Source organism: Diplotaxodon limnothrissa, linkage group LG16, assembly GCF_057381915.1.
Source record: "Diplotaxodon limnothrissa isolate DT_005_m linkage group LG16, D_limnothrissa_male_GT1.1, whole genome shotgun sequence".
In the NCBI taxonomy this organism is placed as follows: domain Eukaryota; kingdom Metazoa; phylum Chordata; class Actinopteri; order Cichliformes; family Cichlidae; genus Diplotaxodon; species Diplotaxodon limnothrissa.
This window is the reverse complement of record NC_140611.1, coordinates 16192225-16206138: the sequence shown is the minus strand read 5'-3', so window position 1 is coordinate 16206138 and position 13914 is coordinate 16192225. Positions and strand designations below refer to the sequence as shown.

General features: G+C 40.5%; 2 protein-coding genes across 3 annotated transcripts; both read left to right on the top strand.

Annotated features, from left to right (window-relative positions):
• The first annotated feature begins 111 nt into the window (after nucleotides 1–111).
• upf3a (UPF3A regulator of nonsense mediated mRNA decay) lies at nucleotides 112–4198 on the top strand. Of its 2 annotated transcripts, none has more exons than XM_085374621.1 (10): nucleotides 112–252; nucleotides 953–1059; nucleotides 1150–1256; nucleotides 1489–1587; nucleotides 1744–1854; nucleotides 1952–2007; nucleotides 2086–2244; nucleotides 2348–2481; nucleotides 2855–3155; nucleotides 4010–4198. In XM_085374621.1, exons 1-10 carry the CDS (start codon nucleotides 112–114, stop codon nucleotides 4196–4198), a joined length of 1404 nt encoding a protein of 467 aa, XP_085230747.1. The 2 variants fall into 2 exon arrangements, with proteins under 2 accessions (XP_085230747.1, XP_085230746.1); XM_085374620.1 differs by having other exon boundaries at nucleotides 2852–3155.
• A 4415-nt stretch (nucleotides 4199–8613) lies between these two features.
• Nucleotides 8614–9943, top strand: p2ry8 (P2Y receptor family member 8). The gene is made up of 2 exons (XM_085374926.1): nucleotides 8614–8900; nucleotides 9244–9943. Exons 1-2 carry the CDS (start codon nucleotides 8614–8616, stop codon nucleotides 9941–9943), a joined length of 987 nt encoding a protein of 328 aa, XP_085231052.1.
• Nucleotides 9944–13914: the final 3971 nt, after the last annotated feature.

The window sequence follows — 13914 nt, the reverse complement described above, 5'->3', positions numbered from 1 at the left end:
CTTCGGGATATCAAAGCTGTCTTTTCCAGCCTCTGTCCGCTCGCGACATCACTGTATTCTCGCGAGCACTCGGTGGCTTAACGCGGGCGAAGAGAAGGGAGATGGAGAGAGATGCGGTCTGAAAAGGACCAGATGACCGTGGGCAAGGAGAAAAGCGTCGTCGAGATACAGTTTAGGGACATCCCAAGAGAGCAGGAAAACACTTCCGGCAACCCTAAGCAGAAAGAAGAGAAGAAAGAGGTGTTTACAAAGGTGGGTAGCTGAGCTTTTGAACCGTGTCGCATTGTTTACGCTGCTTGGGGGGGCCGTCATGGAGGAGACGCGGAGGGATCGTTTCAGCACCGCGGACAGCGACGAGAGTTTGAGGCAGTGGATTCACGACGATCCCGTGGATTCACCCACTTACAGCCTCCTCTCAGCTTACATGTCACGTTTAAGTCTGATTTCATTTCATGTAACGACTCTTCACGTTGGTATTTTATGATGACATTCCCATGTAACGTTCAACGGAATGCAGAATACGACTGCTGGCGATTCTCAAAACTGTCTCCGATACACTTCTTGTTTTCAGCATGCATGCCCAGTAACCCCACTTTTAGGCCTTAATATCATTCCCGTGTTCTTTGAATGTAAGAATTGCTGCAGCAGACACTCAGTAATTGTTTAGTGTGTTGGCTCCCATCACTGCTAATGTTTTATTACATCGCTATATCGTGTTTGAGCCTGTTTAAATTCTTTGTTGAGTTAATATTTTCATAGTTTCAATGACTGCGCATTTGCCTCAAGTAGCTCTTTGGTGTCAAGTTTTGAACAACATGAGTTTATATGGAGGGGGTTTTTGGGGTATGTATATGTTGTGCCTTTGTAAAGTTGATGGATTTATTTATCTTACTGTATTTCTGTGTAAAACAAATGTTAAATAAAAATAACAAACATGCAAACATGCTTATAGGTGGTGATTCGAAGGCTCCCACCTAACCTGTCAAAGGAGCAGCTAGAAGAGCAATTGAGTCCACTTCCATCTTATGACTACTTTGAGTTTTTCCCAGCAGATCAAAGGTATCAATATTTTCTGAACTAGGTGATTAAAAGTTCTGTTTTCTTACAAATGTAATTATGAAATTTTGGGATGCCATTTTCTCTTCACAGTCTGTACCCCCACCTGTTCTCCAGAGCGTATATCAATTTTAAAAACCCTGAGGATATCCTGCTGTTTAGGGACCGATTTGATGGCTATGTCTTCATAGACAACAAAGGTACTTCTTGCCTGCTTTTAACACATTTTAACTTTATTGTCACTGCATCACTGTTGGCACACAGGGCCACATTATCCTGCTATGTTAAATGCAAATAAAAGCATGTTTGCTTTACGGTTACAGGATAATCTTTATGGGCAAAGAGGTCACTTTAAAACTTTTGTTGCCATTCTTACTATCTGATAGCTAGTCTGTCAGTGATGGGCTGCTTTCTGTTTCAATATTTATTCAGGCCAAGAGTATCCTGCAGTCGTAGAGTTTGCTCCCTTTCAAAAGATTTCGAAGAAGAAGCTAAAGAAAAAAGATGCCAAAGCTGGGAGCATTGAAGAAGGTAAAATACATTAGAGTCTGTCCTGCTCTAAAGCTGTCCTAAATACAGTTTGTCATTCTTACATGGGTTTAGGATGTTCAGAGAATCAAAAGTGTTTAAATAGGACACATTTAGGTCAGAACTTGTTAATTTAGTATCTGTTCCATTCTGGGTCAGATCCAGAATATAAGCGGTTCTTGGAGAATTACTCCTGTGACGAGGAGAAGTCTATGGCCAACCCTGAGACACTGCTAGGAGAGATAGAGGCCAAGACCAGAGAGCTCATAGGTACAGTAAAATATCTTCATGTGTCCATCTGCCTACTAATAGCGTACCACAGATTTTTATATATTGATTAACTGATTCTATTGTTTCTTGATTTTAGCCAAACGGACGACACCGCTGCTGGAGTACATCAAAAATAAGAAAATTGAGAAACAGGTAGGAAGGCGAAGCTATCTCCAAAGTGTTTTTGAAATGTGAAACATCTATTTCAAGCTGTCCCATCTTCCTCGACAGAGAATAAGAGAGGAGAAGAGAGAGGAGAGAAGAAGAAGAGAGCTTGAAAAGAAGCGGCAAAGGGAGGAGGAAAAGAGAAAGCGGCGGGAGGAGGAGAGACGCAAGCGAAAAGAGGCAGAAAAGCAGAAGAAATTGTCTGACAAAGACATTAAAATTAAGGTAGCCAGTCAGCATAAAAATCTCATTAAATAACCATTGTTGTTTAGATCATGCAGTGGCGTGTAGACATGGAGTTTTTTCTGTATTATTTGTGCTCCTTCAGCTCCTTAAGAAAAGTGACCGGGATGATGATGTGGATTCAGACCGAATGAAGGACAAGAGTGACACTGGAGAGACAGACAGAGGCAAATGGGAGAAAACTGGAGGACAAATAAAGTCAAAGGACCCCAAAGACAAGTAAGGACTGTGAAATCATTCAGACATGTTGACTGGTTTTGATTTTGGCTGACAGAATTAGATCACTACTAGTTAAAATACGGCACCCCTATGGACAGTTTTCAGACATATATATGTACCAAAACATAAATCAATACCGTAAATATTTTGATTGCATTTAACATAACATATTAGCCGCAATATTTTATGTATTCTAAAGGACAATCATTGATCTTTGTAGCATTAATATGCAGTTAATAATTACAAATTGTATTGCAGAAAAACCAAAAAATACTTTTAAAAACCTTCCATGATGTCTTATAATGCAAATCTTTTGCAACTAGCATCCTGGTGTCTAACCTGGTGTTTCTGCAATCTATATTCTGACCACTAGAGGTCAGCCTGAGAGTGACAAGGAGCAGCGAGAACAGCATGGGCGCAGGCAGAGAGATAAGGATCACCGTGGGAAAGATGAAGAGAGGAAACGACAGAGGCATCACTATGAGTTTGACAAGTTCATGCGGCGGAAGGATGAGACCAAATGGGGGAAGGGCTACTGCCAGGACCGAGCAAAGAAAGAAGGACACCATCATGGCTATTCCTACTGTCCTGACAGTGGAGACAAGATAGGAAAGGAGGAGAGAGAGGACCTGGGTAACAGGAAGGAACGCCTCCGAAACAAGGTGAGCGAGAAGGTGAGCATGAGAATGGGGAGAAGGCGATCGCTGATTGTTTCATCACTAATTTGTTCATCTGTGTAGACTTGTTTCAGATATTGATTTATGTGTGACTGTCTCCATCTGATAGTAGGCCAGCTTATGTTTCTTCCAAGCAGGCCTGTGAAAACACTATTAAATGCATCATAAACAAAGATATCATCAGTGGGTTTTTCAACTTTTTTTTTTGCTCCTGCCAGACTCTCAGACCTGTGAAACCCACACTGTTGTTTGAAGGCTGTCAGTTTCACAGCTTCATTTGTGTTTAGAGCTAGGTGTCAGTTAGTGTAGCCTCAGGCTTCAAGCAGAGATGATGCCAGCAGCTGTAAATTCACTACTTATTTTTGTTTGCTTTTGTTCTTTTTCAGCCACACGGTTTTCAACCCCCAAAATAACAATTTTTAATACCCTATTATTTGAAGCAATTTACCAGATTCTGTGCAACTCCCACTGGAATCACAAAATACTTCAGTAAATGGTAAATGGCCTGTATTTATATAGCGCTTTACTAGTCCCTAAGGACCCCAAAGCGCTTTACATATCTAGTCATCCACCCATTCACACACACATTCACACACTTCAGTAGAGCTTTATATGCAGCAGTTTCACCCAAAAGAACTGTGAACTTGCTTTGTTGTGTATGAATAAGCAGATCCCTTTTAGAAATTGAATGAATGGTATTTAACCTTGGAGATAGTTACTGCAATCACCCATAGTGTGCACTATTGTAATCACAAATTGCAAGTAACCACACATAGTAGGTAGGCTCAGTGTAATCAAGTTGCTACTATATAGCGTATCTCCCATGTCCCTGCGCTCTTTTCTCCCTGCAGGACCGTCCAGCCATGCAGCTCTATCAGCCAGGTGCACGCAACCGGAAGCGCATGAGCTCGGCAGGCAAAGGCTACGACTGCATCCCTGTGGGCCACTCGCCTGAATCCAGGACGGAGCACTGTTATGAGGTTGCGACCATGGCAACGGGGCTGGAGAAAGGTTTTGAGAAAAGTAAAGATGAGCAGTGAGCAGTGTGGACGCTTTAAGGGGTAAAAACGAGTTAATTATTCATCCTTCACCTAAGTTGGTGGTGACAGATTCGACTGGTTATCACTGAGCTTTCAAGATGAATATACCCCGCTGAGAAAGAAAAATCACTTCAAAAGCAGCCTAGTAGTAATTTTTCTGTGTGTTAGGTGTGATGAAATTCAGAGATTTGGGTGTTGGTCAGGATTCTGTTTTGGGGGTTTTTTGCCTGCTCGAGCATGAAGACTTGGAGGAAAGAATACCAGAATGATAGCACAACAGTGAAACAAATCTTTTTTTGTTTTATGCCCTGCTCTTCCTGTGTTCTCATTCAGAGATTGGCGCTATAGCTGCTACTGAAACTGCTCTGCTAGCTACTTTCAACTTCATCAGCACTTGAGCCAGTTATGTGTCATTCTGTGTAGTGATAATATTGAAGTGTGATCCCTGTGGGAGGCAGCTAATTGGCAGCATCCATCAGTAGTTTACTTGTGAGACCATTGCCTCATCCTCTGCATCCTCTATAGTTCTCAGATCATGTATATTTTATAATGCTCTTATAGATTTTATGTAAACTAAGAATATTGCAACTAGAACGTATAGAAAATGGATGTAAACAATGCCAGGCAGGAAATTTTGTGTGTGTTGTTGTGTGTAAAAGCGAGCGAATGAGGGGAAATGTTCCATTTTACTTGCGTGTCTTAAATTTGGTCCATCCTATTTTTCAGGCGTCTCTGTCTCTACAACAGAGATCCTGTTTTTGCGTGTGAGCCAAGCTTTGTACTTGATCACCCAGGAGCCAGGAAGAACACATTCTCTACATTTCTATAAAGTATTTCCTAGAAATAAATTATGTAAAATTGCAAAGTATGGCACCAATCGGTGACCACTATTAATTTTTTATGCTCTTTGCATGGTTTTCTAATAAAGCCATCAACTAAATGTAATGGGGAAGCTACAAATATTCATTTAAAAAGCCTTATATTTTTGTTTTTGTTTTTGCACGTGTCCCAACATGGAAACTGACAGTGTTTAAACATGTAATACCTCTTGGATCATTTTGTTGTTGCTTTAATTTTCCATAAGTGTGATAAAATAAAAAGACTAAACCGTTAATTTTTTCTGTTAGTGTGGTTGTCTAACAGTTTGGGTGAAGCCAGATTTACCTGTGCATAATATGCATTAACAGTTGCTAGTTATGAGTCATTACTGTTTGCATATGAATATAGTTGGTATTCGGTCGTTGCAGGAAGAGTAAAGTTGGTGAAGTGAGACTGTTGAAGGCTGGGTCGCAAGTGACATTGAAGAAAAGTTGCTCATGCATTTTGTTTTTGCTCTTTCTTCAGAATATCCTCACAGACACAGTTTGTCATCTTTCCCCCAGATAAAGCAGAAGTATCATAATCAACAGGAAACCAGCAGAATAAGAGCACACATGTACACACTAATTCTCATGAACGTGCGAAAAACATGCATTCTCACTCACAAGACTCTTAACTGTAATATCACATTCGTGGGTATATGTTCACACTTTCATATAGGTGTTGAAGGTGGCAGTTGGTATTTCCTCAGACCTAAAAACTCTCTCACGATCCCTCTTTATAGTCTTTAGTCCTTAAACTTTGTTATTTTTGCTCAGTTTTTGTTCAAATTTATCCCCCCTCCTCCTCCTCGCCACACACTGGCATACATGTCACAGGTTTTACTTTATGCCTTCTCTCTTCTTTATAATCTCACTTAATGAGCAAAAGCGAAAGAGACACTATGACACTCTGGGAACTCCCAAAGACTTTAAGAAGTTTACTATAAATCTGTACACAAACATAGTGGGTTTTTACATTTCCAGTCTCATTTCTTAGAAGCTCTCAGTAGAGTTCGGTCACACAATGTTTTACTAAATAACCGATTACACAGGAGCGCCATAGCTGAAGTTATTATGGCGAACATGGGAAGGAATAAGACGAGCATGTGGGGGAACGTGGCAAGTAAACGTGTGCTCATAAGCTTGAGGTGAGTCACACATGTCTGCCTTGTTGCAAGTAATTTCCAAGACTGAATCTAATGGGTGGCCGTTAGTGCAGTTGGTAGGATAAAGATTGTCACATGATCCATTTCCTGCGATTCTGGCACCGTAAGTTCAAACCCCCATTTCCTCAGCAGCCTTTCTTAGTCACAATATCTGTAACCCATCTATAACTGACACTCAGATGCCAACTTGTGGCTTCAGCGTGTGTTCGCAAAGGTGAGTTCTCAGCTCTTGTATACAATACGCATTATTTCCCAGTGTGTTACTGAATAAAGACGAGCCCAGTTGTTATTGTTATTATTTTAGATGGTTTGTATTCATTTTTACCTTTTCACTAATAGTAGATTCAACATGATGTTTTGTTTTGTTTGTTTTTTAAATACATGTGCTTTAGTTAAAAGTTAAAAAAGGAAACGATTACGACAGCGTTGAGGCGACAACAGTTTGAACAAATTTCATGAGAGGCAATGTGAGTGAGTTTATGTAATGTTAAAATATAATTCTGAAGAACACATTAGTAAAAATGTGCCTTTATAGTGGTATGAGAAATAGTTTTCAGGAAATGAAAAAGGGTAAGTTACCAAAATGGTGTTGTCGTCACTAACAGTAACAGCGATGAAGTAATAACGTAATTCCCATGGCTTAAAACTGAAAGAAACTTTCAATGACTCAAAGTTGGTGGTCTGTAGATTTCACCTTTCTTTGTAATGTGGTAACTTTGTTCACCACGATTGCCATGCGGGCCATGGCGCGTGAGGAAAAAGTGCTTGTATTCACTGCTTTTGCTGTAGCGTTCATCGTCTCGCAGTTTCAGTTTACGGTTTTAAGCCTTTTAAGGATATTGTTTGCTACAGGTTACAAATCAGCTCCCCAGAGCATTTCACAAGATTGAAAAAAATAAGCCATAGCAACAGTTGGCACTCTGCACCACAAATCATGCATACCTTTTTCCTGTGTGAAAACTCCACCCGACACATGTGCTGCTCGCACGCGAACATCAACACAGAAATAGATTCCTGGAATAAGGGCAAAGGTATTTGTTTCACACCTTGAGATCAATCATTCGTGTTTCTGCAGCAAACTACTGTTTGTAACAGCACTTCAGACAGGATGAGAGGGTTTTTTTCTTCCCTCAGTCTTAACAAATCAGCTCTGGATCGCCTTCAGTCTGTACAGAATGCAGCGGCAAGACTTTTAACTGGTACAAACAAGAGGTCACACATTACTCCAGTTTTGGCTTCTCTTCATTGGCTGCCTGTAAATTTTAGGGTTCATTTTAAAATTTTAGTTGTAACTTTTAGAGCTCTGCATGGTGAAGCTCCCCAGTATATCTCTGACCTGTTGAAACCTCATGCTTCATCCCGAGCACTTAGGTCTTCAGGTCAGAGGCTACTGGTGGTCCCACGTACTAGATTTAAAACACGTGGGGATCGGGCTTTTCAGGCACTGGCACCTAGGCTGTGGAACTCTCTGCCGTTGTCTTTACGCTGTCTAGACTCTACTGACTCCTTTAAAAAGCAGCTGAAGACATTTTTATACAAACGGGCTTTTAACTAATTTAATTAATTTTAACTTGTATGTCTGATCTTACTGTAAAGCACTTTGTGATTTTTATCTGTGAAATGTGCTATATAAATAAATTTTACTTACTTACTTACTTACTTATATTGATGTATGAGAAATGCAGGACATCAAGATGTGCTGCAAGCTGTCAGTGCAAACAATCCCTCCAACTGTACTTTAAATTGTGTATGCAATGTTACACTAGTGCTAAGTTTAGTTGATTTTGACACTTTTGTCACCAGGACAGTTCTGCACTGATTTATTTCTTTTCTCTTTTTTTAGTTGTGCTGTGATTTTCATTTGAGTTAAGATTGTGTTTACACTTTCATTGTTGGGAACAAGTGATGTGGTTTCCAATGCTTGTGTGGGTGAGAGCAGTGTCGGTGTTTATCCATTCGGTGTGCTCATCCATGGCTGCTGTTCAGATGTTAACAAAAAGCTGTTATCATGTAACCAAACAGGGTACAGCACAAAGGAATGGTGAAATGGAGTCATTAATTAAGCTTGGTTACTTTGGCCGGGTACATTAAATTTACATGACTTACTCAAATGTAAATATTTCACACTCAAAATTAAAAAAAGATTTCTGACTTGCCATTGTAATATTAGAGGCTACTTTCAGCTGCTTGATTTTTTATTTCTTTTTTTATTAAGCGATTGGTGTGCATGCTTGTTTAGGTAAATCCAACATATATATTTTTAGAGTGTAAATAACATTTCTTTACTTCCACCAGTATATTGTGAAAAAACTGACTTGTCTTCTGTGAACCTCACAAGGCTTTTCTGAACCCTTGCACACAGGTGACGAGAGACCGCTCGCTTTCAAACATGAAGGTGAATTCCAGCAAATTAGACAACGCCACGATAAACTTTCTGCAGAATTCTGGCGCCGCCATCTCTATCTCTATTTTGTACATATTCATCACCGGCATTAACTTGGTGGGAAATGGCTTGTCCATGTGGCTTCTCCTCTTCCGTACCTCTCCCAAGTCTCCTTCCATCATCTTCATGATAAATCTTACCCTTACCGACATGGCTCTCGGTGCTGCTCTGCCCTTTCAGATCTCCTACCAGCTCCAAGGATATCAATGGAATCTGGGACCAAACATGTGCAGGTACTTTTTATTAAACTCGGACATTAATGGGACAGGGGGATTATTGATTAATCTGCAGAAAAAACTTGCGTTGAAGACAACAAAGTTATATAGATATATCAAGGTATATATATACATGTGCCACAGCTTTTCTTCTATTACACTGATTTTATACAGATATTTCAAGGGAGACAGAGCGTGACAGTCTTGATGCTATGACAGTGAAAGTAGTCACATCTTTAAATAGAAAATATACGAAAGTGTAGTCGAGATTCACTTCATTTTCCTGAACCTGTTACTGATTATTTTTTTACTTCAGCCAGCAATTAAACAGAAAACGTTTTTTCTTTCTTCCCATTTACAGTTTTGTGACCCTCGTTTTCTACTCCAATATGTACTGCTCCATCCTTACAATGATGGCCATCGGTATCGACCGCTATCTGGGCATTGTCAGGCCCATGCTGTTCAGGCGGATCAGGAAGAAGAGACTGATCGCTTTTATCAGCTGCTTCGTCATGTGGGGTTTGGTCCTGAGCACTCTGTATCCACTGATGACGACAGACCTGACCTATCGCGTTCCTCAGCTTAACATTACAACCTGTTTTGATATACTGAAGACAGAAATGCTTCCATCCATGGCGGCCTGGGCAGCCTTCCTCTTCAGCATGGTCTTCGTTCTCTTTCTCTTTCCGTTCTGTGTGACATCATTCTGCTACATCAGTGTCATACGCAAGCTGGCCAGTGATTCAAAGACATCCCAGAAAAAGAGAGCAATCCGTCTGGCAGTCATTGTTCTCTTAGTCTTCACATTCTGCTTTGGTCCAAACAACATCCTCCTGCTGATACATAGCGTGCTGAGACTCTACTATAAGAAGTCTATCTACACAGCCTACAAGCTGTCTCTGTGCTTCAGCTGTCTAAATAGCTGCCTCGACCCATTCATTTACTACTTTGCATGTAAGGACTTCAGACAAAAGCTGAGAGAGATAATACATCTGCAGAGTTTGAGCAGTGGAGATTCAATGAAGATGGAAAATAAAGAGACTTTGTACTCTGCGCAGTGAGGTCAAGAATGAGCACAGAGAAAGGTGTTTTTGAAACCACAATCACCACAGCATAGAGCGAGAATGGGTCAAAGGGGAAGAAAGACTTCAGAAAGGAAGTCAGAGCGGGTTACTCTGAGTCAGAGAAGCTCTTTGTCTTGAGTCAAATCTCAAAATCATTTGTGCCAGTTGGGGTTTTTTTGTTTGTTTTTTCTTTGTGTGTGTGTATAACAGAATAAATGAACATGAAGAGCAGCTGTGTGTCTTGGGTAACTAGTTATCATCCCTGCATTAGCTTTCTATTTATTTTAAAGAATCCATCACCTCATTACAAAGCACATTTGTCATAGGTGGAAAACCCTGTTTCCCCTTATTATTTCTGATCTGACTTTAACAAATGCAGGATTTGTTAAGTGGATTTTCCAAGCCAGACAGAAATCTGATCATGAGCTGGAATAATCCCAATCCACAAAAGACAGACCCCCACAATCACTCGGGCACAAAGAGTTTCTGGCAAAAGCCTGGTGCCACAACCCACAGGACACCCCAGGGGTCCCTTGTCCTTGTGCCACTGCATCAGAAGTGGTTTGGCTGACTGATAGGGATCTACACAATCTTATGCAGGTAGTTTTAATGATGTAGCTTATATGTATATATCTATATTTTAACAAACATTCATATAACAGTTGTTTTTAGAATATATGTAGCATGTGCAATTATGTAGCATAAATCAAATATGTTGTATGAGCCGCACTGTTTTTGACTTTGTAACAATGTATCTCATTATTTTTTTTAAATACCTTCTCTCTGTACTGTGTGTGTATATATATACACACACGTGTGTCTATGTATATATATATAGACACACGTGTGTGTGTGTGTGTGTGTGTGTGTGTGTATATATATATATACATACACATGTGTGTCTCAGTTTCTTCCATAATATAAATAAAATTGTTATTATTATTACTATTACTTCTTTTATTATTAGTAGTAGCAAGGCTGGACTGGCCGCTCCTGATTTTTCGTTTTAATGGGCCGATGGGGTTTTATTTCTTTTCTTTTTTTTTAATGGTATAAATGAATGGTGGTGGATTGGCCAGTTGGTCATGATCGACTCTGGGCTGGACCAATTACAGCCGAGGAGGTCGAACTTTAAAGTTGAGGTGAGAAGGAACGCGATTTGTCCCGTACTACTTCAGCTAGAAAGTTACTAATTCAATCATGAAACTGATCAGTGATCAGCTGATCGGCTTTTCTCTCTGCGCCAGAAAGAGGAAACCAGCGGAGGTCACATTAAACAACAGCAGCACGTTGAAGCTTGATCAGCTGTTGTTAGCATTTATTTAATATTAATTTCTAGTATCAGCTGATGTTTGCTGGAGCCACAGCTGTAAAAGCTGCTGGTCATGATGTCTGTTTGGATATGTGGTGAGAGGGAAACATGAAGATGAAACCAGGAGATGTCCTTACTGAATCATCACAGATGAACAGGTGATGGAGAAACAGGTTTACATTTTAGGTTGAAGGGAAGTTATGAACTGTTGCTGAGAGACAAATAACACCAGGATCCTTTGTAGCTGACAGCTGGTAACTGTGCAGGGACGGGTCTAGCAAAGTTTTGCCAGGGGGGCAGGTAGGGCATTAACAGGGAAAGGGGGGCACAAAGAAATACTTTTCTTTCTTATTCTTATGTCTAGCTTTTATTAAATATTTATCTGAATCTTACAACCAAAGTTTTCATCTGATTTAAAATGTATAAAAATCCATTATTGTATTCAGTAAGTATTAAGGTTAGCATATACCCTAGTAAGTTATAGGGCTTTGGAGCGTGATGTCACGGGAGGGGGCGTGGCCACGATTTTTGGTCGAGCCGCCATCTTAGTAGGCCAAACAAAGGGCTACAGGGGCGAAAGCACACGGGAACATCAGCTATGGCTCATACTTGCTATGTTGTCGGTTGCAATGTTAGATCGCACGATCGAGAAGGGAATAAGCTGGAAAATGGGCTCTCTTTTTATCGTTTCCCCTCCTGAAAGCAACATGAGGGATCTCATGTATCTGATGTTACCAAACGTGAACATCAGGCTTGGTTGGCAGCGGTGAGATGAGCTGATATCGAGTTCTCTGCCATCATTTTTTGTTGGTGTGCTCCCGACATTTTCATTCAAATTCTAAAGAAATTCATATTGCTCTTTATAGGCTTTTAGTTTTAATTTCAATGCGCTGAGGTCATAGAAAATTAGAACAAACATCTTAATGTGTGATGCAGCAGAACTGTGTTCTGTTTATGGAGTAGCTTATCGGTGACAACTTCTCCAGAGTAGTGAGTGGAATTTGCCTTTTTTTTCGGACGGTGTGTTTATCTTTTCTTCTAGAGGAATTTTTGGGGCAGCTGCTGAGGAGAAGTCAATGTTATGTGCAACCTCTGGCTGTATCTTGGTCATATGGTCAACGTACTCACAACGTGGAGGCTCAAAAGCGGCCAACTCTTGTACCCAACCGTTTGTGAATTAGATGTGCGCCTCCAGGGATTTATAATTCCGAAAATGATTCGCGGTGTATGCACTGACTCCACAGACAAGGTACGAGAAGGTATCAGGGTAGGACAATGGCGGTAGGTCTTCAGGGTTTCTACTCCACTGCCGTATTTCATACGGGTCCACATTACCAGTGCACGCTATTTTTTCCAAGTACCGTCTCTTGGCGTCCGGGCGCAATCTGTCTCGATACAGTCCTTTGACTTTTGAGCTGATTTTGAGCATGGTTCTGGAAGTCGTCCTTCCAACACAGTGTGTTTGTTTTGATTCGTGGCCTTCTCAAATGGCGCCGCGCTCCCACAATGCATTGCGGCGTTACGTCAACTCCAAAGCCCTATCTGGTCGTTAAGTCTGACGTCACTAGCCGTGTCTGGGCCTAAACTCCGCTGCAGGTCCATATATCAAACGATCACTATGGCATTACTGAGAGTTGAAAAACTGTCTAAAGTCTGTCATCTTTAATAAAATGATCAGCGTTCTGCTCTACCAGGTGTAACAATTGAGTTTAACATCCAGGCATCCATGAAAACGGAATTTATGACATTTAACGGAGTTAGAAGTTAGCAGGAAGTTAGCTCGCTAGCTTCTATCTAAATACAATATAGCATGTCCTGACTGCGGGGTTTTGGAAACAAATTAAAACGTACAGCTCTGCTATCACTTCCAACATTAGTGAAGACAGAAAACTAAACAGCAGTGAGGTTTGTAGGATTACTGAAGTTTGGCTAGCTGGTATATAATGATGTGCTACGTGACCGCTAGCGACACAGCATAATATAAACAAGCTAACTTTTTTTCCACTCGATAAAAGTTAAGTTAACGTGAGTGTTCTCGGTGGTCAGGAACAAATGTAATCGCATGGTAGGATGCTGTAAAAGGACCAAACTTCAGCCAGGAGAACAACTGAGATAATCCATCCATAATACGAGGTTAGTCATTCATATACTACTGCATGGGCTGGGCTGTAGTTACATCCTAAGGTTTTAAAAACTGAGCTTAAATAAATGATTAGCGGTAATAAAAGCCGAGGGAGGTCAACAGTGATCACTGACTGTTTTAGGAGCTTTTTGAGATTAAATAGAAGAAAATACATAACATTAAACATGTTAACAACACAAAAGCCATATTAAACGCAGACTACTTTAGGCCTGGAAGTAGGATTCGTCATGTCATCACTTAAGGACCGGATTGTATTCTTTCCTTTGGAAAGGTACCATCTGTGCAATCTGCAATTCTGTTGAAGAAAGATGTTGAATCTATTTGATTACTGGAGAAAAATAATAGATTTCTGTGCATTTGTTTTATATGTGCATTCAATTAAAATTGGTTTTGTCAATTAAGCATCTTGAGGCAGAGGGTGGGGGAGTGGTTCCCTATTTTTTTTTCTTTTCTTTTTTTCCTGGGAGTTGGCAACCCTATTAGTTAGGTATATGCAGTGTTGGTCAAGTTACT